The sequence below is a fragment of the Pan paniscus genome, chromosome 9, assembly GCF_029289425.2.
Source record: "Pan paniscus chromosome 9, NHGRI_mPanPan1-v2.0_pri, whole genome shotgun sequence".
Taxonomy (NCBI): Eukaryota; Metazoa; Chordata; class Mammalia; order Primates; family Hominidae; genus Pan; species Pan paniscus.
Genome location: NC_073258.2, coordinates 77,041,008 through 77,067,238, shown reverse-complemented (window position 1 = coordinate 77,067,238; position 26,231 = coordinate 77,041,008). Strand labels below are relative to the sequence as shown.

Sequence of the window (26,231 nt, the reverse complement as noted above, 5' to 3'; positions counted from 1 at the left end):
TAGCTATACATTAAACTTGAGCCCAGGAATGCTTGGACACAATATAAAGTGACGGTGAGGCCTGTGAGTGAAGCTGTTATGCAGGACAAATGTGGCGACTGGAGTATATACTTGTCAAGTGTTTGTGTTGCTATATACAATATGCAAACTGAATGAAGTCAACAGCCTCCGCTTAGATAGACATGGCTTTTGTTCAGGCTAGTCCTGTCATGATGTGACATATGGAGACGTAGGTTCAAGAGGAATTTCCAAGCTGGTAAAAAAAAATCAGGTCAGGTGAAGTAAACTCAATTTTTATTCTTCTATATAATACATGGATATATGGATAAATTTTCCTTTAAAGAGTTTGCAACCCTGAGGCAATGTCCTTGGGTACGTAACGTATAAAGCAACAGCAAATGAAATCTGAATGCAGGAATGACAACTGGACTTCGAAACATAATTTAATATTCATGAAATTGCACACATACCAATAGTATTCTATGTCTCGTCTAGCCTCTTAATCCAACTATCTCAACTGCCTTGCAGTTTGCCTACCAGACACCCCGACTCTCTACATACATTCTGTCATGTAAATGCTGACCTTCTGACTGAAATTTAATAAATTAACATGGGATTTACATCAAGGGATTTTTGTCTGGTGAGTGCATTGCCAGAAAGCATGCCTAGTTCCTGACCACAGCATCTGCCCACATAAAGACTTTGGCCCCCACAGGGGATGAGATGGCATCTGACTGCAGTAACCTCGAGGTCCTTGAGGGTCCCTCGGGATCCACCAGAAGCAAGTTTTTCATCTAATCTGAGGGCCACATTAAGGGTATGGCAGAGGAGGGGGAAGGCCATGGCTGGTTAGAAGAGATGGAACGTCACAGCTACTGGGTTACAGAACCAGTGAATCTGATGTCCTGTTTTCAGGACGCATGGCCCAACCACGGAGAAGATGGGGCGACAGTAGGGTCTAAAGGTGGACTGTGGTACCCGGGGGCAGGAAGAGGGACAGATAGGCCTAGATGTAAGGAGACCACTATGCTGCCTCTTCATCTGCCTCACAGATGGCCACAGACCTTTCAGTACATGGCGGAAACCTATTTCTGAATATTCCATTTTCCCAAAGTTTTATAAACCATGGTGAGGGCAAATGCTTATGAGAAACTAAGGGTGTGTTCATTATATTATTTATATATTATCATCTTCCCTCTGAGGATAACATAGAAGGGTAAATAAAAAGCAGACAAATAGCTAAAAGGTGACTCGAGCTGTAAGCTCTTTCAACTAGAGGGTGATTTTTGCTTTAAAATCATCAGGCCCGAAAAGCAAATCTTGAAAGCAAAATCTAACTTTGGCCCACTGATAACAATGATCCTGAGTCCCTCCTTCATTCCCAAAGTCTGTTTTTCCGAGGAATATCCTCCATTAATATTCATTTTGTGTCATCATTATTACAAAGGGTTAAGTGCAGCTTTCACTTCATTTTAGGCAGAGCTTCTGCCCCAGTCCTACTGTTGACCTGCTCACTTCACTTATCGGAACTCCTGCGCGGCCGGCGGAAGCTGGATACGTTTTCATTCAGTGCATAGATCCTTCGGGAGAACTCTTCAAATTCTCCCAGAACTTGTTCGTCACACTCTACTGCCACAGCACTGTCCACTGGGATGCAGTTAAATGCTTCCAGCTGATCACCTGAGGCGAAACCTGTGGCTTCCAGCCCGATGATTTCTTCTGCTTGCTCCACAGTACAGCAGAGCTCAGCTTCTGAGACTGGGTGGAACTCGCCTGGAAGCTGGACACTGGCGGACCCGGCCTGCTCGCTGGGTAGGAGAGTGCCATTGACTGTGGCCCGGTGCCCGGAGAGGGCTTCTCCTTGTTCTTGGCTAGGGTGCACATTCGCGTGGCCTCCGTTTAAGCTGCCAACTAGATCCTCTCCTTTTTTCTTGTTTTCTTTGGAGAAGTCCAAGGAGGTATCCAAGGAGGAGGATAGAGATGTTATCTTTCTCTCGGTCTCTCCCACGCTGGGGACGGTGGTCACAGGCTGGGCTAGTGCTGAGTTGTAACTGGGAGGAGGGGTTTTGTACTGAAGTCTCTCATTCTCAGAGCTGGCCCGTTTTCGATGTCCTTTGTCTGGTGAAGGGATCCCCCCAGAGAAGCCTACATCTGCACCCCCAAATATGGAGCTTTGTCTCTTAGGAACAGGGATTGCACTGGAGGTGTGATGTCTGTCGCTAGAAGAGAAACAAAAACAAGAAGTTACTGTGGACTTCAGAACTCGGTGTAAGCCTTCTGGATCCAGAGACAGGAAACAGCATACTTAGGTCTGAGCTAATAAAAATACATAAGAATCAATCTTAGACAATAGTTATTGCAGTGTCTCAATGCAAAAAACAACATGAGGTATGTGGGTCCAACTTTGGGAGCTTCCTTCCAGCAGGATACAGACATACTGCAATATATTTAGAGAAGAGGGCCCAAGGCAGGGCAGGGAACAGAAACCCTGTCCTATGGGGAAGAGGTGAAGTAACTGGACAGGCTGGATCTAGCAAGAAAAACATGTGAAGGATGTAACTAACTTCATATTTCTGAAGGGCTATCCATAATCTTATTCTTGTTTTAGTATTCAATTCAATTCTTATTTTAGCTTTGAAAAGCAGGCATCCTCATCTGGCAGAGAAGTTACATGACTTGCCCATGCTCAGTGAGGCAGTGACAAGGATTTCATGACCAACAACCTTGCCAACACCCAAATGCTAACCACCTTGCATTAAGGGACTGGCAGAGAGAGACAGAGAGAGAGAGAGAGAGAGAGAGAGTGAGTCAAGGTTATATTTTAAAAATTAAAAAAAAATTTTGAGGGGTTCCTTTTTTTTTTTTTTTAAATGAAAAACTAACTTGGGAAATACATTCTTTGATGGGGCTAGCCACACATGTGTTTTACAATACTTGGTCTGCAATGCTGTCTTTTGGGTCTGAGTTTCTTCTCAGGAGGGTATCTTTGGGCCAGCAATAACAATCATTGTTCAGTTATACAAACTTTATAATTTCTCAAGTAATTTCCTATACATCATTTCACTTAGTCTTTACAAAAACCCTATAGAGAAAGCAGGGTAAAGTCTGAAATAATAAATAATAATCAGTTAATGGAAATAGAGTATCTACATCCTGGAAATGATGGCTATGTTATACACTATGCTAGCTCTAGACATTCTTGTATGTGGATGAAATTAGCTTCAATACAACCATATGAACAGATTGGGTCCAGAGGCAGAGGGAGGCACACACAGATCATTTGACTTGCGTGCTTCAGATGAGGAAACACGCATAGAGGGTTAAGTGGCTTGCAGAAGGGCAACCACTAGGCAGGGGTAGAGGCAGAACTTGAAACTACACACACCCAACAAATAGTTCCCATATGTGCCTGGCCTTGGGGTAGGGAGACAGATGCAAGACCAGTAGGCCCTTCCTCCAAGGAGCTACCAGTCCTGCAGGAGAAAGGCATCCCTCATTATTCAAATAATACATTTTCAAATTACAATAGCAAGAAGTGCCCCAGAAAAGAAAAGAGATCTGGGGTTTCTTCCACTTGTGTCTATAGCCACAAGCCCTGGCCCCAGCTCCCTGCTCTCTCTCCTCTCAGACTGTTTCTGATGCAGGATTATACTTGCAGTCTCAGACACCCAAGCAAGGGTTATTCTTGGGAAGGGGCAACCACACGGCTTCTAATCCTTGGGTCTGTCAGACTCCTCTGCCTGGCTGTGAGTACTGGTGCCAGGAGAGATTTCATAATTAGGGGTGGTCACTGGGGTGCATATAGAACTAGGCAAGTAGACTAGTAAATTACAGTTTTTAGTTCTCCAGAAAAACAAAACAAAATAGGGCAAAATCTGCTGGCCTCGATCTAGGTTTATAGTTAATATGTTGCCCAAACTCACAATAATTGGGTAAGCTACACATTTTTGCAAGCCTTGTTTTTACTCAACCATTTGCTAACAGTGTCCCTCTCTAAATGATCTTGCAGGTTGACTAGGTACTCAAACCAAAAGAGAACATCAGCACCACCTCAGACAGTCTATTCTGTGCAGACAAGCCAAGCTTTCATTTGTCAGCCCAGCCCAGCCCACGAGGGGTGGAAGCACCAGGTGAAACAGCCCGGAACACTGAAGGTGACTTGTTGGTGTGTGGCTAGAGCCAGGTGCTTAACCCCTCAGGCTGTGACCCTGTGCTGCCATCCTCCCACCCCAGACATCCTGCTCTGCTGTTCTGTGGGGCTCCCAGTGGGCTGATAAAAGGCAGGGCATGAGAAACAGGCCTGGGGCACAGCCAGCAGTGCTTGCCGCCCAAGAGGAACAGGGTGTTTGTAGCCCTCGTTGATTTTGAGACACTCTAAAAGTTCTCAACTTTGTACAACAGAAAACTAATGAGGCGTGACAACCCCCACTGCCCCATCTTGCCAACTACAATGTGAAGAGAACGACCATTTTCCCAACTGTCAATAATGTTCTGAGCCCCGTGGAAGATGTGCTGCCCACACAGAGCCCTCGAGTGTCCTGTGAGGAAGATAGGCAGGTGGTGGGTCATGTGGTTTGTTCAAGGCTGAAGAACCACATCTGAACTAGATTCTGTCTGACTCCAGAGCCCATCCTATCTATTGTGTCCCACAAGGGAACACGACATTCAAATTCAAGTAACATTTGCTAAGTGCCAAAGACATAGTCCACATCAAGCTAAATGCCTTCTCATTTGCCCACAAACTCTAAGATGGTAATGTTATTCCTATTTTCATGGATGGACTCCAAGGCTTTGAGAGGTGGGAACTTTGGTATTTTCTGACATCCTGATTTTGTGACATTCTTCTCCAGTTCCCTTGGATTTGTATGAAAACTCAGGTAATGGTAGTATCAGATTCAAACTGGAAAATCCAAGTACCAGTAAAAGGTTCTCTCTCTTTTTATTTTTTAATTAAAAAAAAATTTTTTTTAGAGACAAAGTCTCACTCTGTTGCTCAGGCTAGAGTACACTGGTGTGATCACAGCTCACTGCAGCCTCAACTCCTGGCCTTAAGGGATCCTCCCACCTCAGTCTCCCAAGTAGCTGGGACTACAGGTGTGGGCCACGATGCCCGGCTAATGTTTTTTATTTTTAATTTTTTTTTAGAGACAGGATCTCATCATCTTGCACACACTGGTCTCAAACTCCTGGGCTCAAGTGATCCTCTTGCTTTGGCCTCCCAAAATATTGGGATTACAGGTGTGAGCCACAGATCCCAGCCAAAATGGTCTCTCTTAAGAATGGTAAGGAAATTAGTTATTTTTGGAGAGATAATAAAGAAGTCTACATATCTAAGGTTTGCCTTTTTATCACCACATTTTTTCCCTCCATTTTTAGTTCTATGAGATTAAACCTTTCAAAAATTTTTATTACAGCTTTTCTTACCATCTTAAAAAAGTTGAACAAGAAAAGGCATTTTCTCATTGCCTCTGGGCCACTGATATGAACATTACTGAGCGATGACACAATAAGGGGACTACAGGATGTTCAGTGGTGTCTGTTCTGTAGGACGCAGGTCTGGAGGTAAGCCTGGCGTGGGTTCTTCGAGTCCCCTCTGGCGCTGTGGGTGGTTGAGTCAGTGCCCCTGCCCGCAGTGGCCACTATACCCTTTCTTAGTTTGCTGTGTTCTTGTAAAGCAGATGTCCTGAAAATTGTGTGCAAAGTATGAGTAAACAGGATTTGCGTGGCGGGCCAGGAGCTGTCCTGGGCACAATATGCTGCATTTATTATATGAGTTTGGTAACATTAGTTTTAGCTGTTCAGAATTGATTTTTTTATTACTTCCAGGATCCCAGCTACATTCCAGATTTTTAAGATAGCCAAGCTCCAAACAGTTGAAGTATCAAATGATAACATTAAACACACATGTATTTTTAATTATTACAATAGTTTTACAGGAAAACTAAAACTATGTTAACTATATAAAAAAATAAAAACTCACAAGTCTATTACCCATCAAATAACTGCTATTAATTTGGGGTATTTTCCTTTCAGACTTTGATTTTAAATATGTGTGTTTAATTTTTAAAGAAACCCTATGGGCCAGGTGTGGCGGCTAACACCTGTGATCCCAGCACTTTGGGAGGCCAAGGTGGGAGGACTGCTTGAACCCAGGAGTTTGGGACCAGCCTGGGCCACATAGGGAGACCCTGTCTCTATAAAAAATTAAAAAATTAGCTGGGTATGGTGGTGAGCGCTTGTAGTCCCAGCAACTGTGGGCTGAGGTGGGAGGATTGCGTGAGCCTGCGTTGCAGTGAGCTGTGATCATACCACTGCACTTTAGCCTGGACGACAGAGCAAGACCCTGTCTCAAAAAAAAAAAAAAAAAAAAGGAAACAAGAAAGAAACACTAAAGCTGTGTTTCTGGTATATACAGAATGCTACATCCTGCTGTTGGATGCTATTAAAACCTCCTGGTAAGCAGAATTCGAAATGGTTGCTTCACTGAATGGACTATCATAATTTACTTAATTATTCCCTTACTTTTGTAGATTTAGGATGTTTCTGAACCTTTGCTATTAAAAAACAAACTGCTGTGAGCATCTCGTATAAAAACATAATGCATAGATTTTTAATAAAATAATTTCGATTTTATATTTAATGGAAGGTTTTCAGAAAGACCCTTCATTCATATTTTAGTATAAGGTAAAGAAATAAAAGAGTATTTTTATCTCTACTCTCGCCTAAAGAGAGAAAGGTAGGAATTAAAAAGGCAAATAATAGTTCAAAACAGAATATTCAGGAGGTTTCAAGATTCTTTGATTACAGTCTGGCTTCATGACTATTTCATCTAGATGAAGAGGTTGAAACTCATAGATTTACTAATTATATGACCAATTTTTAAAGGCTGTTGACAATTTACTCATCATATGCAATTAGTACATTATTTATATTGTGATGAAAAACTTACAGGGAGCCTCTACCCTTAGACAACCAAAAGCAAAAATGTGTATGTTTTGGGAGGAGTGGACATATTAGGAAACACAGTAGCTTTTCTTTATTCTCTGCTCCCACCAAGGGGCCCCGTGTGTTCGGAGGCACTAGAATTGCGGGTGCAGAGCCTGAGGTTCAAGCAACTGGACAGAGTCTACCAGTTCACTGCACACATTCTCCTCACCAGCCATTTCCCGTAAGTGGCTGTCTCTTCCAGCTGGGCTTAGCTCCAAACTGGAAACATGACATCTGGGGTTTAATGCTGCAATTAAAAGGAATTTATTAAAAAACAACAACCCAAAGATATCATAATTGCAAATTTACTAGGCTATGGTTTAGTGAAACACAGTGTAGCTTGTTGAATAACTGAACCACACCAGGGACTGTTAAATTACTTAATAAACCTTTTGCCATAAGTAAAAAAGTATTTCCTGGGGTCACAAACAATGGCACGATGAGGGAGAAGCCAACTGGCCTGGAGGAAGTCAGTTTGGCTTCCTTGGATCAAGTTTTCTCTGAGCTCTCTAAATTAAGATGATTAATTTGTTTCTCATTCTGTGAGTCCTTATTTATTGCAATCAACTATCTTTTCTTATCTCTTCAGCTCTAGAGACAGTGGCGACAAGAAGGACTGTTCAAAGACCTGGATTCTACTCTTAGCTCTGCCACTATGATCCCACCTATATGGAGTTACAACTTAAGGTTACATTCGTTTATTAGTTATATCAGTGGTCCTCAATCTTTTTGGCACCAGGTACCCGTTTTGTGGAAGACAATTTTCCTATGGATTTGGGGGCGGGGATATGAAACTTCCACCTCAGATCATCAGGCGTTAGTTAGATTCTCATAAGGAGCACACAACCTAGATCCCTCAAATGTACAATTCACAACAGGATTCGTGCTCCTATGAGAGTCTAATACCATGGCTGATCTGATTGGAGGCGGAGCTCAGGGGGTAATGCTCGCTCACCCTCCATCGCCTCCTGCTGTGCGGCCCGGTTCTTAACAGGCCACAGACGGGTAAAAGTCTGTGGCCTGGGGGTTGGGCACCCCTGAGTTATATGACTGTGGGCATATTTAATGACTATTTATAAAATAGATCGACTACAGTAAGTAATAAATAAAATAATGTGCTTAAAATCGTTGGCAGGATGCCTGGCATAGACACTAGCGTCAGTAGTAGCTGTAATTGTGGTGGTTGTCATTATGATTCGTTTCAGTAGGCTTCAAATTCCAAGTATTATTCTCATTTTACAGAAGGCGCAACTGAGACTCAGACATATTCATGTCTTGCACAGGAACACAGGGTAATAGGTAGAAGAAGGACTGGAATCTAAATCTCCTTCCCTTTACTGTTTCTCTTATACAGCATACTGTTTCAAGCAGGAACAAACGAAACTCCTACCACCTACCTTCCCACACCTCCACTTCTGTACATCAGGGAGCTAGCTGCAAGAAGGAAATAAAGAAGTACAGTGCCAGGCGTGGTGGCTTATGTCTGTAGTCCCAGCACTTAGGGAGGCTGAGGTGGGAGGATCACTGGAGCCCAGGAGGTTGAGCTTGCAGTGAGCTATGATCATGCTACTGCATTCCAGCTTGGATGAAGGTAAGACTCCCCCGCCCACCAAAAAAAAAAAAAAAAAAAAAAAGGCCAGGTATGGTGGCTCATGCCTGTAATCCCAGCACTTTGGGAGGCCAAGGTGGGTGGATCACCTGAGGTCAGGAGTTCAAAATCAGCCTGGCCAACATGGCAAAACCCCATCTCTACTGAAAATACAAAAATTAGCCCGGTGTAGTGGTGGGCACCTGTAATCCCAGCTGCACGGGAGGCTGAGGCAGGAGAGCAGGAGAATCTCTTGAACCCAGGAGGTGGAGGTTGCAGTGAACCGAGATTGCAGTACTGCACTCCAGCCTGGGCAACAGAGTGAGACTCCGTCTCAAAAAAAAAAAGAAAAGAAAAAAAGAAAAAAAAAGTATAAAAGAGATTTGGAGAAAAAGACCCAAATCAATCAACAGATTTAATCTGTTCAATGTGAAACACAATCTTAGGTTTTTTTCTTTTTTTCTTGGGGACATGAGGTGGGGAAAGCTTTGAATAAAGTCAAAATGCTCAAAATTCCTCTGTTTTCATGATCTACCTACTGCTTAGGGACTAGAAGAACTTCCCAGAATCCTTTGAGGTACATTCCAATTGTCCCCAAACCCCTGATGCATCCTTGTTCTGCATGAATTTAGCTTCAGGAAGAGAGAATTTTTTAAGAGGGAGAAATTCTCTATTTCTCTGACTAAAATGAAGAAGACCATATTCAGCACTTTTATAACCATTATATAAATACCTTGCCATGCAAATACCTTGCCATGAAGCCAACCCAGGAACTGGTAGAGCCCAGTTTCCTCTACTCCACCATCCTTGCCCCATCATTTCCCTCTCCTCTTCCTCTTGGTTTTACTGCCTGAAGCTATAGCCTCCTTTTACAGAAAAGAGATTGGGAAAGAGAAAACAAGTTAAGAAAGCACCAGTCCAAAATGTGATTCCCATTTCCACATCTCCCATAGGTAATATTCCAGAGCTCCACATGTAGCTCCATCGTTAGGAAACACGAGACACTGATGATGCACCTCACTGCTCCCAACCTAGGTGTCCTCTTCTGTGAAATGGTTATAGCTACCAATAGTTACTGCAGTAAGGATTAAATGAGATACACAAGTAAAATTCCTAGTACAATGAATAAGTACCCAATAAATTATTAATAATAATAAAACGGCAACTAAAATTTATAAAGCACTATGGATTAAGCACTCTGTTAACAGCTTTATACATGGTCTCATTTAATCCTTATGACATCTCTGTGAAGTATTACAAACATCATCCTCATTTTACAGATGAAGAAACTGAAGCACAGAGGTTAGGTAACTTGACCAAAGGTCATGAAGCCACTAGGTAGAAAGATGTGATTTAACCAAGCCGGTCTACCTAATTGTTAATTTCCTTCTCTCTCCCAGTCCCTAGGATCTTAAGTTTTTTGTTGTCACCAAAACATCTACATTTGATCTCTACTTCTACTTGAGGATGGGGTGAGAATGAGAAAAATTTTTAGGTTAAGTGGATTGGTATATTTTCCTTCTCTTCTCTTCCTGCCTACATTAAGTTTGTGTTGCTCTTTTGACTTTCTAAGACTTATACTGTTAGGCATTCTAAGCATCAGCTATGAGCAGAAATAAATTCTGCCACGAACTGATGTAAATGTGGAAACTTACAGGAAAAATGAAATAAAGAAAGCATGTAAAGATTTACCACATCAAGAGAGTTCTTGAAGCTGGGGTGAGGCTTTAACAATTTGAAACACTTTTTTTTTTCCTAATTCTCTTTCAGATTCACTTGTACTTGTTTTATCTGTCTACAACCAGGTCCCACACTGTAAAGTATGAGGACAGAGTACAATTCACAGTCTCAAATATGTGTCTTTCCCTCCCTACAAAATGTTTCCTCTGAGGGACATTACTAGATCACAGCTGGTCAAAATACTAAATCTTGATTGTCTGGCTCCCGGCCAAAATCTACAGCTACAACTCAGTGGAATAAGAATATTTAAAAAGAAAAAAAGAGACTTTTAAACAACATTTGATCTTCTTCTTTCTCCCCCCTTGTAGCAATCTATGACCTCATGGCAGTGAGACCTCTACATGGAGGTGTTTAAGTTGGTTTACGGCCACTAGAAATGTTTGAAGCTCTAGGTACTAGTCTGCGCCAATATCATGTCAACTGTGTTAAAAAGCAATAATAGTTTCTCACCTTCTTAAAGATTACTGCTTAAATAATGCAGAGCAACGACAGGCTTGCACAGAGTGCCAAAAGCGGGTTGCCAAGGCAAAGCTGAGGTAGAATTACGTCTTTTGGCAGCTAAGAAATTATGACATAAAGTTAGTTTTTTCAAAAAAACAACCTTCATAAATTAAGCTACTATCCTTTTTTCAAAATTCAGCAAAGGTTGGGATTTATCCTTCTTCTTTCCCTCTCTCAGATCAAGTAGGAGCTCAGAACCTCCTTTAGGGAAAGCCAAATTTAACAGCTAGATCTTATCTCCCAGGAGGTAGCTGGGGGTTAATAGTTTTAAGCATGCATTCTCCAGGCCACAGGCAAGCAATCCAAAGGCCTCTCACCATTACCAGCTAAGTGTAAGTACTTAATCTTTGCCCTGGATGTTAACAAAAACACGAAACAAAATAAAAATAGAAACAATATTGGGCCAAAAGCACAGGCTGAAATCTGTGCCAATGGTCACTTTTCCCCCGGGGCTTTGCTTGGAAGGTTTCCTACCAAAGTCTGTCTAAATAAAAACAGAGTATAAAAAGGTATAACTGAACAAGGCAGCCTTTGGATTTTATTTAAACCAAGTAGTGGTGGAAAGATGAATTGGTGAAAGAGAAAGTTCCACAGGCAAAAGACAAAATAAGCAAGCTGAAGAAATCCAGTTCACCAGGCTTTGTGATGTGAGGTCTTGGCCATCAGGCCTCCATGGCCCAGCTTGGGCCAGTGGACAGAGGATGAGGGGGTGCCTATTCCCGAGAGCCCATCTGGAGGCCAGCTCAGGCTCCAGGCTGAGCTCCATGGGATCAGGGAATACACAGTGATCCTCCACGGAGATAAAGAGAGGTCCTGGGAGGGGTCAAGTCAACCACTTCACTCATCAGCTTTCACTTTAAGAAATCATCATACAAATTAATGTAGTAAAATCACAGTCAGGCAACCAACATTATGAGGACTGTAAAATGGTCTGTAGAAACAGACATAGCCCATCTTGATGTCATTTATATAGGGCTTAAGTAACATCCTACACGAGAACATGGAAAGAACAGGAAAGAGATGCCAGGAATGATACCTGGGGACCCCTCGGAGTATCTGGACAACACTTGATACTTGGGAATAATAAACTGTTTATGCTGAAAACCAGGGAAAAAAATGAAAAAAAAAAACAAAAAAAAAACAAACCCAAAACCTCTGCCTTTGCCAGGGAAACCAGAGGAACAACAATCTCACAGAACCCAGCCCCCAGAAGGAACTCGATAGGGAAATTAAAACCCTGGTCAGAGAATGCTTTCAGAGTTTAAAAACTAGACGTGGAAGGGAGCTAAAGGATGCATTAGACTCCCAGGGCCAGTGACAGAATCTGTGAGATGAAGTCTTTGAAAGATACTACTAACACTGACCTACCATCAGCTCTCTAATAAACTCTCACTGAACCAAACTGTGAGGGTTTAGTTGTTTGTTACTTTAAAAGAAAAATGGATAGCTCTGCCACCATTTTCAGAGATGCTGGAGGCCTTGGGCAGAAGTGTTTGAGTTACAATTTGCCGCCATTTAATTACTGTTTAGTAAGAGACTGGGACTCTAGAGATGACATCTTGGTAACCTTATCTTTTGTAGTCCCCTATACTCCTAAAGGAGGCAGAGTATAAAACAAATTAATTGATTTACCCCCTTATTCAAATATGTATTGAGTATCTACTATACACTAGGTGCTGCGCTAGACTCTGGGGCTATAATAATTGGAAAAAAGCCATGGTTCATGTTTTCATGGAATTTATTGTCTAGTGAGAGAGGACAGACAAGTACACATACATCACATACATCAATGTCAAACAACCACCTCTGACCCAAGCTATGCAGGAGAGGACACGGGCTCAAAGAGCTTGTAGCAGAGATCTGACCCAGACAGAAAAGGCCAAGATTAGAAGGGCTAGTAGAGTTCTTCACCAGGTAAAGAATGGGTTGGTGGGGAGAGTATCTTCCAGGTAGCAGGAACAGCATTTGCTAAGACCTTTTATCAAGAAAGATAACAATGTTTGAGGACCCAAAAGGTCAATGAGTGAAGAGTTCTATGGTAGAAGATAAAACTGAGGAGGAAAACAAAGTCTGGACCATGCAGAAGCCACAAGCCATGTTTAGAACTTTCAGGCAAAGGAGAGAGAGAGAGAAAGCGAGAGAGAGAGAGAGCGAGAGAGAGTGTGAGAGTGAGTGAGTGTGTGTGTCAGAGGTGCAGAGAGAGAGAGAGAGACATTTATACTTTGGAAAGTGCACTCTGGCTGCAGTTGGGAGAGCAGAATGGAGGGGTCCAGAGTGGATGGTGGGAGACTGCAGGCTGTGCAGTAGTACAGGTGAAAGGTAATGGAGGCATGGATCAGAATGGAAATGTACAGACATAGACAAACAGAAATAGCAGGAGAAATTGGCAAGAGTTCCCAGAGTTGGATATAAGGGTGAGGAAGAAAAGGAGGAACCAAGGTTTTTGCCTGGCTTCCTGGCTAGTGTAAAAGAATGAAAAGTGGTTTCATTCGCAGAAAGCAAAGAGCTTATCGTGACTGGGATGGAAGACTGGTAGAAAAACGCATGGGCACTTAGAATGTGCTGTGAAAATGTACAGGAGGCAATTTCTGATATCAGAACTTATCTCCACTTAGAATAAAGTGAGAGAAAAAAGGGCCTAGGACTGAGCCTTTAGGAGCTCCAGCTTTTCGTGATGAGGTAGAGGAAGAGGACCCTCCGAATGAGATAAGAAGGAGCATTCAGAGAGGAATGAAGAAAACCAGGAGAAGGCTGCAATAACAAGATTCCTTTTCTGGAATCACCAGATGCTAAATGATCCCTTGTGTAAAACACTTTATTCTTAACATAGTTATAGGAGAGGTTGTCCATGTAATGGTTAAAGCAGGACTTCTAAAACTGCTCTGCCTGGGCTCAAATCTTAGCTCTTCCACTTGATGGCTGTGTCACATTAAGTTATTTAACCCCTCAGTTCCTCAGTTTCCTCATTTCTAAGATGGGAGAGGTTAGTAGGTCCTAATTCACAGGGCTGTGTGAGGAGTAAATGAGTTAACTGAATACTATGTTCAAAGTGCTTTGGAAGAGTGCCTGGTTTGCAGTAATAGTCACTTGATATTAGCTACAATGATATTAACTATTATTATACATTGCTATCCATTAAGAGAAGAATTATAGAATAAACATCATATAAAATGATATTTAAACTCTTTAAAATTAAAACACAAGGCATTTCCTCAGATGGATCCAGAGGCTAAAACAAAACAAAACAAAACACAGGGAATTATATCTAAATCGAGCTTAAACCCAAAGGTCACAGCTGGGTGGGGTGGCTCATGCCTGCAGTCCCAGCACTTTGGGAGGCAGAGGTGGGGGGAATCACTTGAGCCCAGGAGTTCGAGGTTGCAGTGAGCTATGATGGCGCCACTGCACTCCAGCCTGAGCAACAGAGCGAGACACTGTCTCAAAACAAATAAACAAACAAAAAATACCTCCCATGCCTGGCACCCAAGGTCATACTGAAACAGCCAGTGCTCATTTCTAATGCTGCTGACACTTACCAGCTTTTGATGGGCAAAGACCATATTGCTAAGCCTTTTTGAAACTTAGGACAGTGCATTCGATCCAGAAGGATACTTATTTACTGACACTTATCAACATATGCTAAAGCAGTGGCCCCCAACCTTTTTGGCAGCAGGGACCGGTTTCATGGAAGACAATTTTTCCGTGGGCCGTGGGCAGGGGGGCTGGTTTCAGGATGAAACGATTCCATCTCAGATCATCAGGCATTAGCTTCTCACAAGGAGCACACAACCTAGATCCCCCGCATGAGTAGTTCACAGTAGGGTTTGCACTCCTATGAGAATCTAATGCTGCTGCTGATCTGACAGGAGGCGGAGCTCAGGGGTAACACTCGCTCATCCTCTACTCACCTCCTGCTGTGAGGCCTGGTTCCTAACAGGACATGGACTGCTACTGGTACATGGCCGAGGGTTGGGGACCCCAGTGCTAATGAATGCCTACTGAAAAGCACTGCTTTTTTAGTGTGCCTATCTCAGTGGCTTTTGTACTAATTCCCTCTCCAATTCATTTAAGTATGCCCATCTTCTAAAACCCAATTCAAGTCCTTTTTTTTTTTTGAGATGCGGTCTCGCTCTTTTTGCCCAGGCTTGAGTGCAGTGGTGCAATCTTGGCTCACTGCAACCTCTGCCTCCCATGTTCAAGTGATTCTTGTGCCTCAGCCTCCCGAGTAGCTGGGATTACAGGCATACACTACCACGTCTGGCTAATTTTTGTATTTTTAGTACAGATGGGGTTTCACCATGTTGGTCAGGCTGGTCTTGAACTCCTGACCTCAAGTGATCCGCCCACCTTGGCCTCCCAAAGTGCTGAGATTACAGGTGTGAGCCACCACGCCAGGCCTCATTCATTCATTCATTCTTTTTTTTTTTTTTTTTTTGAGACGGAGTTTTGTTCTTGTTGCCCAGGCTGGAGTGCAATGGCACAGTCTTGGCTCACTGCAACCTCCACCTCCTGGGTTCAAGCGATTCAAGTAGCTTGGATTACAGGCGTGTGCCACCACGCCCGGCTAACTTTTTGTATTAATAGAGACGGGTTTTCACCATGTTGGTCAGCTGGTCTCGAACTCCTGGCCTCAGGTGATCCACCCACCTCGGCCTCCCAAAGTGCTGGGATTACAGGCGTGAGCCACCGTGCCCGGCCCTCATTCATTCTTTAACTCATTTCTTTAACTCCTTCATTCTGTCTTCTTTAACCATGCCAATCTAAGTGATCTCTTTGAACTCTGAAGGTAGTACTTATTATTTTACCATCCGACTGATGCTTAATGTGATCACTTGCATTTTCAACACATCTTTCAGACATTACCGAAATCCACATTTCATTGCCTGACAGTTTTAGAGGCTCTGGAAATAAAGAGATGTATAAAATAAGATTCCTATCATTAAGGAGTTCCCACTCTAGTAGAGAAGACAGAGAGTTAACCAATAACCAGAACACCATGGTGCTCTGAATACAATACACACTTTGTATATTACAGTGAAGAAGGGAATCAAGTAATCAGTGGGAAGACTCATCAGAGGAGGTTGTATTTGATTGGCACCTTGAAGGATAAGTGGAAGCTAACCAGGCAGTGTACGTGTGTGTTGGGGGTGAGGTAGAGCAAGAAATGAAGGGAAGGGCATTTAAGGCAGAATAAAATACAGTATTTGTGTGCAGTTCAACTGTGGAGCCAAGTCTTGTAAACAGCATATGGGAGGGATCTAGTCTTTATTTCTGGAAACCCACTCTTCCGCTTTCCAATATAACTTAGTACAGAGCACACAGATATTCAGTGAATATACTTGTTTTATGTATAAATGAATTTAATTAGTTGTGTGCAAAAGGAAACATTTAGGTGATGTTTTTTGGCAATGTGTTGAGAAAAACAGAACTACCTCAATATATTGTTATAGTAAATCTAAATGATGAAATACTACGTAGCCATTAAAAATGATGCTAAAAAGTTTTAAAGGGCACTGATAAAATACTTAAGACATTACGTTATACAAAAAAGCTGTAAGGACTGTGCTGTCCACCATGACCACTAGGAACTGGTTGCTGGAACTTGAAATGTGGTTAGTCTGACTTGAGATGTGCTATAAGTGTAAACTGGATTTAGAAGGCTTAGTATGAAAAAAGAGAATGTAAAATATTTATTAATAATCTTTAAAATGTTTATTACATGTCTACAAGATATTTTGGATATATAACTTGGATTTTATTTGAATTAAATAAAATATATTATTAAAATTAGCTTACCTGTTTATTTTTAGCTTTTTAAAAATGTGACTGCCGGGCCGGGCATGGTGGCTCACACCTGTAATCCCAGCACTTTGGGAGGCCGAGGCGGGTGGATCACGAGGTCAGGAGATCAAGACCATCCTGGCTAACATGGTGAAACCCCGTCTCTACTAAAAAATACAAAAAATTAGCCGGGTGTGGTGGCACGCACCTGTGGTCCCAGCTGCTCGGGAGGCTGAGGCAGGGGAATGGCGTGAACCCGGGAGGCGGAGCTTGCAGTGAGCTGAGATCGCACCACTGCACTCCAGCCTGGGTGACAGAGCGAGACTCTGTCTAAAAAAAGAAAGAAAAAATGTGACTGCCAGAATATTTAAATTTATATGTATGGCTCATATTATATTTCTATTGAAAAGTGTTGGTACAGATGGTAAGATCTGAATTAGAAAAGAAATACAAGGAAAACTGGCTAATACAATAGTGATATTTTTGTGCCTGAATTATGGGGCTATTGTTTCCCTTCTGCATATTTTTACAACTTCCAAATTTTATTCATTGAGCCCATACTATTTTATAATCAAAAGGAGTAAATAGAAATAAAGAAGACCCAAGTAAAAACAATGGGAAAAGAGATCTCAATTTGGTTCAGAGACTTGGTTGCTGGAGTAGGGGAGAGGCGGCGCCGGGATACCCAAGTGCCTTTCTGTCACCAGTGGAGGGTTAGCGCACAAAGGATGTTGGCCAGCTGTTCTCCATCCTGACTGGAGGCAGAAAAAAGTGGAAATGGGTGTTAACCGCAGGAGGGGGCCTGTAAGTTAAATATAGGGAAGAATTTCCTGAAGTGAGGGTGTTTAAACTCTGGAATGAGTTATGGAAGAAGCCTGGTCCCCTAAGGTCTTTTAAAATACTACAGATACCCATATGCCTTGTGTGTTCCTGTCTAGAGACAAGGAGATGACTCGTCAAGGTTCTTCTGAAACAGCTATCTTAGAGCAAATAACTCCAATAAAACTTTCTTTTTCACTTATTTTTGACTAGGCTTAACTTTTCATATCAGGGGTGCCGGCCTGCAAGAAATGCTCTCAAAGGCGAGCCTATCTGATACAGCTACCTTAAGTAGGACTCTTGAGACTTCAAAGACAATGTTATTTGATCTAAATTTAAAAACCAACGTCAGCTAGACAACATGTTTTTCATTTCCCTAGAGGGTCATCTGCCAGATTTCAGTTCTGAATTCAGCATAAGGATGATGGACAGAAAGGAAGAGAGTAGATCTGTTTCTAAAAAGTGAGGCTTTGTAAAGATTTAAATACTGGATACTGCCTCATTTTCAAGAGTAAGTGGTTTGGTGTAAAAGCAGAACTACCATATCATTACTCAATTTTAAGGAAAGTAGATTGGCTCACTTATTCTAAATTTTCATTATTCTCAGTTTACTGAAAAAACATTTTCCTAAAATGTGTCAAAGTTCTTAGGTATTTTCTTCTTCTAATACTTTTATTTAAAGCTATAGCTTGATTCTATTTTCCAAAAGGAATGGAAGACTACATTAGAAATAGGTCAGCAGAAGGACTATCTGGAGATTTTACCACTAAAATGGGATGGCCTCACATAAAGCCACTAGTTACTTCTCCCAACATTAAACACTGGTGTTTGTTAAACACTAAAGTACTCTGGAGAAATATTCTAGCTTGCTGTTGAACAGCCAAGGATACTTCTCAGTGCTCTATCCTTACTAAGGTCACTGAGATTGATTCTGTCTCTTTAAAAATGGCTTACTTGGCCCTAAAACAAAATAAGTTGGCCCAACGTTGCCCTCCATCATTGTAGCAGACTACACACTAATGATGGGCCTCAGGTTGTAAGTCCCACATGACAGCGAGAGTGAACAATGTATAGGAATATTCCTGCAAGTCATGTCCTTCAAAATATTTGTCTTATCTAATAATTTAGATTATAAACTAAACAACTGTCAACTAAGCAATGGCAGGGAAAATCTTACACTTTTGAATCTTTCTTTGTCTCCTGAACAATGCTATACGCAGAATAGACACTTAATGAATTGTCAAATTCTTTAATACTTAATAATAATCAAAAACAATACTTAATAATACTTTGCACAGTTCATTTTAGTTTATAAACCACTTTGATGAACATTATCTCATTTGGCCTACAAAAACTATGCTTGGGAAATAGTTTCCCAATAACTGGTGGTATTAACTCCATTTAAAGAACTGATACTCAGCTGGGCGCGGTGGCTCATGCCTGTAATCCCAGCACTTTGGGAGGCCGAGGCGGGTGGATCACGAGGTCAGGAGTTCGAGACCAGCCTGGCCAACATGGTGAAACCCTGTCTCTACTAAAAATACAAAAATTAGCTGGGCGTGGTGGTGCGTGCCTATAATCCCAGCTACTGGGGAGGCTGAGGCAAGAGAACTGCTTGAACCTGGGAGGTGGGGGTTGCAATGAGCTGAGATCGAGCCACTGCACTCCAGCCTGAGTGACAGAGCGAGACTCCATATCAACAAAACAAAACAAAACAAAACAACTGATACTCAAAAACAACTTATGAAAATTAAGTGATAGCGTTGAAACTGGAACCCATATTTTCTGATTCCCAAATCTAGTGCTCCTTCCTCTGTGTTATACTACCTTGCATGAAGATGTTACATAGTTTAAGCTCTATAATCAGGAAAAATTAAACTTAGGATAAAAAATCCTATGAAAAAAACAGGACAGATGGCTTTGAAATCTTGCTTTCATCTTATTCTTATTCTTCCTTTTTCTTATTCAGAAAAAAAGAGCATGCCATTCCAGGAAGCATTCCACAAACACTATGGGCAAATATGCTTTAGGCTACTCACCCGACCCACGTGCTTCCTTCTTCAGTGTTCCTGTTTCTTAACCAATGAAGTTGAAACGTGATCATTTTTGTTTCTTTCAGTCTTAAAGTTCTTAAATTCTTCCCAAAGTTTTATTACTTTTAGTTTCCTCCCTCTTGGAGGTAAATGAGGTAGAATAAACAACCAGGAATGTTTCCACCAGGCCTGCTGCCTGATTTCGCAGTGTATCTTTCCAGCACTCTGGATTTGACTCTGGTGGGTTTCCCTGAGGAAGGCAGGAGGCACTAGAATAGAGGTGGCACAGAGACAGGAGGGCAGGGGAAGGGCAGAGAAGGAAGAGAATGGCCATTACCCAATAATGGGCACTGTAATATGGTAAAAAGAATATGGGATCAGGAGTCAGATAATCTGGGTTTCTGGTCCCAGTTCCATCACTTAGTATCACGTGATCTTGGCAAGGCGCTTGGCACACTGAATCTCAGGTTTTTGGTTTGTAAAATAGTGGTCATTCTTCTTGCCCAGCTACCCTCACAAGGTTCTTGCAAGCTTAAGTAAAAACATAGAAAGTTTTGCAAGTAAGAGATTTTATTATTCGTAACTTCTAACTATGGGTGAGAGTTACCTAAGAAGGCAGGTACCAAAAAAAGTTTGTAGGCAAACAGGTTTTAGGGTACTTATCTCTAAGGCCTCAGAGTGGTCTTATAAAGGACTTGGGGAAAGTGAGAGGTAGACAGATGGTAAATCTTCTGTACCATTAATGTACAAGAGAGCATGAGCCAAAATATGAACAAGAGCCATATTCTATACCTAGCTGTAAGATGACTATAGATGTCAAAGTAAAAACACCTATAGCAAAGGACGCATTTGATTTTAAAAAGATATAGACAGTAACTACGATTCATTTACTCATTATAAAAGCTACCGCTTATTTATTACTAAGTGCCAGGCAGTATGCTAGGTACTTACCTATTTAATTCTTATGGCCACACTATTAAGTAGGCACTATTACCCTCATTTTATAGGGAAAGGGATTGAGGCAGGCAGCTTAAACCTGTTTGAGGTCACAGAGACAGTAAATAGTGGTGCTGGTATTCAAATTCATAGTCCTAGTCTTTCCACCTAACTGGGCCACTGTTTCTTAACCTACTCTGTCCTATACCCCAAACCTCATGTGGCCAAATTCTTCTTTTGCTCCAGATCCACTCTCCACTGAAATGTTATCTCCTTAGTGAAGGTTTGTCTACACCCCTCACACCGGGAACTAAAGGGCTTCCTCTGAATGTTCAAAATAACTCTCCCTTATAGCATGTCGTACTTTTTACTTTTTTCAGTACATGTTGTTTTGTTCCTATTTCACCACCTTAATTAGACTGTAAGCTCCTTGAACACAAGCTCAAGGAGCATATTCCATGAGTAGAACAGCTCAGATGGCTTCTTCATTCCCTTCTCTAGCCTCCCTGGCTTCCGTAATGCCAGGCTGGGACCACAGAGATGAGTAAGACGTGGTCCCCAGACCCAAGCTGCTCAAAAGCCTAGTGGGTAAGACTCGGCAAAGAAGTGACTCTAAGCTACTGAGGGAATACATACTTATCTCTTTAGCCGCCACTGTGGTGTTGAGTGAGTGAATGAATGAGGTAGGATATGACCTGGGTCTTGAAGTGAGAGCAACATCTAGATAGGGCAGAGGAAGGGGCAGGCTATTCTGGGTAGTGGGAACTTGCCTAAGTAAAGAACGGAGGTCACAAATGAGAGTGCTATGCCTGGGGGTCTGTTGAGAAAGGGTGGGAGAGTGGTGGAGAGACAAAATCGAGGCACTGCCTGAGGACCTGGATGCTGGGGCCCCATCACACAGCCCACTCACAGCAACCTCGCACATAATCTCTTCAACTCAGTTCTAAACTTGTTGTCTTACAGGCAGCCATTAGGCTGCAGCTTGCGTGCACATTCTTCAGCACCCACATCAGTGGTGCCTGTGCATGTCAATCTGAGTCTCAGATCACTATGCAGGCAATAGTAAAAGAAAACTGGGATGTTTAAATGACATTCTGGTGACTTTCAATCACAGTATTCAAAAGAGCACAGATTCTAAGCTGAAATTCTGCTTTTCAAAATTGTGTTGCTTGGCAGTTACGACCAGGTTATAATCTTAGGATGAAAAAATGGGCACTCCTTTTGGAAAGACCTGGCATAAATCACTGAGAGCTGTGCCCTGTGCAACTGTGTTCATAAAAAATGGGGGTTCATTTTAGGATTAATCAGGTCGATCATTCTCATATTAGCTAAGAATTCCATAATGTGCAAGAAAAAGAATTACTTTATTAAGAGGATTTTTATCACAGCTTTTCTTTACAAAATAAAACAAAACAAGCTGTCACATAACTTTGAAGCTTACCATAAGGAGGAATTCAGTGAATGCACTGATCCTCAGCCAGTATGAAATCCTCAACACCAAAAGAACATACAGCAATCTGCCTCCACAGGGACCAATCTGTGAATGGTAACAACCACACAGAAAATGGAAGTGTTTTGCTTTACAAAAGATGTAAGAGCCTCCCTTAGGAACCTGAGTTTTTTTACCCTTTGCCCTAAGGAACACAGGCTTGAGAGGTAACTCCTCACTCCACGGCTGCTCTCGGAAATTCTCAGATTTCCTCTGAGATTCAAAGTGCTTGCTCCGGCTTTGTTTAGCTTTGTGACTTCCAGCCTGGCTTCCTGCCGTGATCTTTACTTGGAACTGATATGTAGCATTCATTTTGCAGTGCTTTGCATCTACTTTAGTAGCCTATTTTACGTTACAGTACCATAAAGTGACACATTCCTGTTCACTCAGTGTTAATGTGCTTGGCACAGCTGGCAGAGAGGTGCACTACATTTATAAATGTATGAGCTTGGAGCTTAATGGGTTTGCTGCAACAGTGCCAGGACACCTAGATTCTACTTTTATTGCTACAGGTTCATGGGTCAATTATGCCTGGAAAGTCAATTAATTTCTCCGTACCTTAGAACTGAGAGTTGCTGGAAATTACAGTGTTTTAGGAGTAGAAGGGCAGTCAGGTTGCAATGAGGAAGCATTTATATGTAAATAATTTGAGTAAATTGTCTACAGACATCTCAGAAGAAAAGGACCTAATCCCTAAGGTTCCAGTAATTTGTTGTGATTTGTTTCTCATTCCAAATGCTTTTTCATCTCTAATTTTGTATTTGTAATTTTGTATTCTTTTTCTTAAAAAGGATTGCCAAGGAACCACAAAGCCCAGATTCTCCCCATTCTTAAAATGAATTTGCATTCCAGCCAAGGTGCCTATTCATTGCCAATAAAGCTGCTGTGTTCATAAAGCTGCTTTTCTTAAACTATTCCCTCTCTATGAGGCGATGAGGTGAGGAAGGTGGTAGGAAAGAAGGAAGAGACAGAGCACATTCTACACAGAGGAAGAGTGAGTGCAACCACTCAGACAGGAAAGAGCTTATTCACATGACTACACAGAGGCCAGTACAGCGACAGGACGTGAGAGTGGAAAGGGAGTGGTATCAGATGAGGCAGAGGCCAAGTAGACTATGGAAGAAAACTTGGATTTCACTCTTGCCACTGAAGCTGAAGAGTGATTAAGATCTAGCCAACATTTAGAAAGATCATCCTGGCTACTGTGGAGAGTGGACAGAGGCAGGACAAGACAAGGAGACAAATTGCACTGGTGCAGCTGTTTGGGTAAGAAAAGGTGGTGGCTTGGACTGCAGTGGCAATAGCAGAGATGGGAAGTGAACAGATTGATATGTATTTTGCAGATAGTGATGACAGGGCTTGCTGATGAATAAGACTAGCTCTGATGTGAGTGGAGAAAAGAAAGAGATCAAGGATGATTCCCTGGTTTGAGCAACTGGGTAGACAGGGTCCCATTAGCTGATAGGAATTATGCTGGTGGAAGGAGGGTTTTAGCTGTGTTGAGGCTGAGATGCTTCTAATACTCCCAGGGGCAGAGTCAAGTAGGCCCCTGGCTATCCAGAGTGTGCAGGAGAGGTTTACACTGAAGACAAAACTTTGGGAGTCATAAGCATAACGGCTTTCAAAATGATGGGAATGGGTGAGAACACTTAAGAAGAGGGTAGAGAGGAGGCAGAGGAGGAAAGAAAAAAAGAGAAGAGAGTAGAGAGGGAAAAAGGGAAGAGGGCCTAAGATGGGGCCATGGAGAAGCTAGAAGCAGAAAGCCAGGAGAGGGCAGTCCTGTGGAAGACAACAAGGAAGAGTGTTTCAGGAAAGCAGGAATGGCCAGCAAGGCCAGGTGCCACTGAACAGGATAAGGATGAAAAGTGACCTTTGAGTTTGGGTCTATGTTTAGAATTCGGTAGACACCAAGCTAGATAAAAGGAATTTCAGTATACTCACAGAACTAAAAATCAGACTGGAGTGAGTTAACTAGGAACTGGAGAAATGAAACAGAAACAGACCTGTAAGCATTACAGAAATTAAATCAGTAGTTAAAAATCGACACTCTCCCCAGCCACAAACAAAAAACAGTAGCTTTTTTCTAGGTTCTACCATACCTTTAAGATAGAGATACTTCCTCCTATCTTATATGAACTGTTCTGGAGAATAGAAAAGAAGGTAAAGATCCTCAATTTATTTTATGAAGCTCTTATAACCTCATCATGTTTGGTCAATTCTAACCAAAATCAGACAAGGATTTTATGTGAAAGAAAAACTGTAGGCCAGTCTCATTTCAGTTTGCAGATGAAGACATTCTAAAATATTAGCCAAGGAATCCAATAATGTAGGAAAAAATAATACACATGACCAGGGGGCAAAGATGGTTTAACATTAGAAAAATGTAGTGTTACCTCAATAGATTCAGAATAAACATGGTAAAATTCAAAATACACATATTCATGATTAAAAAACAACTCTTAGTAACCTGAGAACAGAAAAATTCTTCCTTTTGCTAATGCAGGATATCTACCCCAATCTACAATAAATATAATACTTAATGGTGAAAAATTAGAAGCATTCTCTTTGAAGTCAGAAGACAAGGATACCCACTATCACTGCTCCTGTTCTGTAATAAAACATAGTAAGACAAGAAAAAGTAATGAAGTTATAAAAATAGAAACAATACCATTATTCACTAAAAATATGATTGTATACACACAAAAAATCCAAGAGAATCGAAACAAACTATTGTAACTAATGTTAGCCAGAACACACTCTCAAAATACTAAATATCAGTGCTATTCCTGTACGTCAGCCAGAAAATGTTAACTATTATAATAAAAAAATTTACAACAGCAACCAAAACTGTAAGCTAATAGGACTAAGTATATCTAATAAAAGATGCATAGACTTTTATGAAGAAAATTATAAACCTCATGGAGGTATGTTTTAAAAAAGCAAGCGATGTAACATGTTCATAGTTAGGAAGACCCAATGTCATAAAACTGTGAAATCACTCAAAGACTCAAGTCAAGAAAAGCCAAGAGTTTTGAAGAAGAGCCTTCCCTAACAGATATTTCCCTAACAGATATGGAGGTTAGCTTTTCCCTAACAGATATCAAGAAAATTGGAGGTATTTTCCTTTTCTGTTCCTATGAAGGAACATGGCTTTAGGAGTTAAGACTCTTGGCTCTCTCCATCCTCTCACTCTCTCAGAGGAGGAGGGACTTTCCTGATTGGTGAATCTAGAGGGCAAAATAGCAACTGGGTATTCTTGGCTCAGCCCTATCTGGGCTCCTGAAGAAAAGTCACCTGATCGCTGTCTGCCAATGTAGTTAAGGGCCTGCCTCTGTAGGGAAAGCCTATGGCTCTCCAGTTTACATTGTGATTATGAGGATAAGTTTAATTTTGAGTGACATCTTTGCAAGCCCGTTTTATTTCAGATCTAAAGCCCCATTTTCCAAGTAGCTTTATCAACAGTAAAATGGACACTTTGATTTTTATTTCATCCTCAAATCTCAACAACACTTTTAGAAATTACATCTTACAATAATTAAAAATGTCATACTAATCGATGGCTAGCCAAATAAAGCAACAGAACAGAATAGGGATCCTGGAAATGGATCTCTATGGATAAGCGAACTTGGTTTACAAAAGAGATGCCATTATCATCAGTGGAGAAAAGACAGACACTTCAGTAAATGGTTCAGGGACAATCTGCTATCTGTACTGAGCAAGATTCATTTAGTGTGATTAATTAGTGTTGTAGGTTGCCAATTTTCTCATTATTTTAGGTTATTTACCATTGTGTTAGAAAACCTCTTCATGAATTCTGTGCCTTGTTTCCAACTGGACCACAAATCTCTTGGGGACAGGGCTTGAGCTTTCTCATCTCTCTAAAGCACCTATCACAGAGCTTTACACAGAGACAAGCTAAATAAATACCTGCTAGCTCACTTTTATTATTCTTATTACTTTACTTTAAAACTTAATTCCTCTCTCATATTCCTGAAGGCATCCGGGTCCATATCAACACCAAGCTTTAATAATTATTTTGATGTTTTGAGTGGAATTCTTTAAACAGTTGTGTATTTGCTTAACAGGAGTCCTATCTAAGACCAGACATCTGGAACTTGCCGTTTTGAAAATCAAAGTAAAGACCAACCACAGTTTTTTTACTTTTCTGAAGGCACATCAGCAGAGCAAATCAAATTTCAGAGAGGTAGAATTTCAAATCCACACAGCAGATGATGAGAAAAATACCTGGAATCAGAAGCCAGTGCTGCCCCCAGCTGTCTAACTCTACAGGCCTGCTTTCCAGGCACGTGATTTTGTAAGTTACTGCCCACTACCCAAGGATTCAAACTTCAAGAAT

At 41.6% G+C, this 26,231-nt stretch overlaps 1 protein-coding gene across 3 annotated transcripts in view; it reads right to left on the bottom strand.

The window, feature by feature from the left end:
- Nucleotides 1-277: 277 nt before the first annotated feature.
- The window catches only part of UVRAG (UV radiation resistance associated), a 324,828-nt gene continuing 298,874 nt past the window's right edge, over nucleotides 278-26,231 (bottom strand). For 2 of the 3 annotated variants that reach the window (XM_034933393.3, XM_055094695.2), the window contains one exon: nucleotides 278-2,219. In XM_034933393.3, coding sequence (XP_034789284.2) covers nucleotides 1,517-2,219 — 703 coding nt within the window. In that variant the 3' untranslated portion in view covers nucleotides 278-1,516. Of the gene's footprint in view, nucleotides 2,220-7,156; nucleotides 7,235-26,231 lie in introns of all 3 variants that reach the window. The other variant, XM_055094696.2, reaches the window with a different exon arrangement.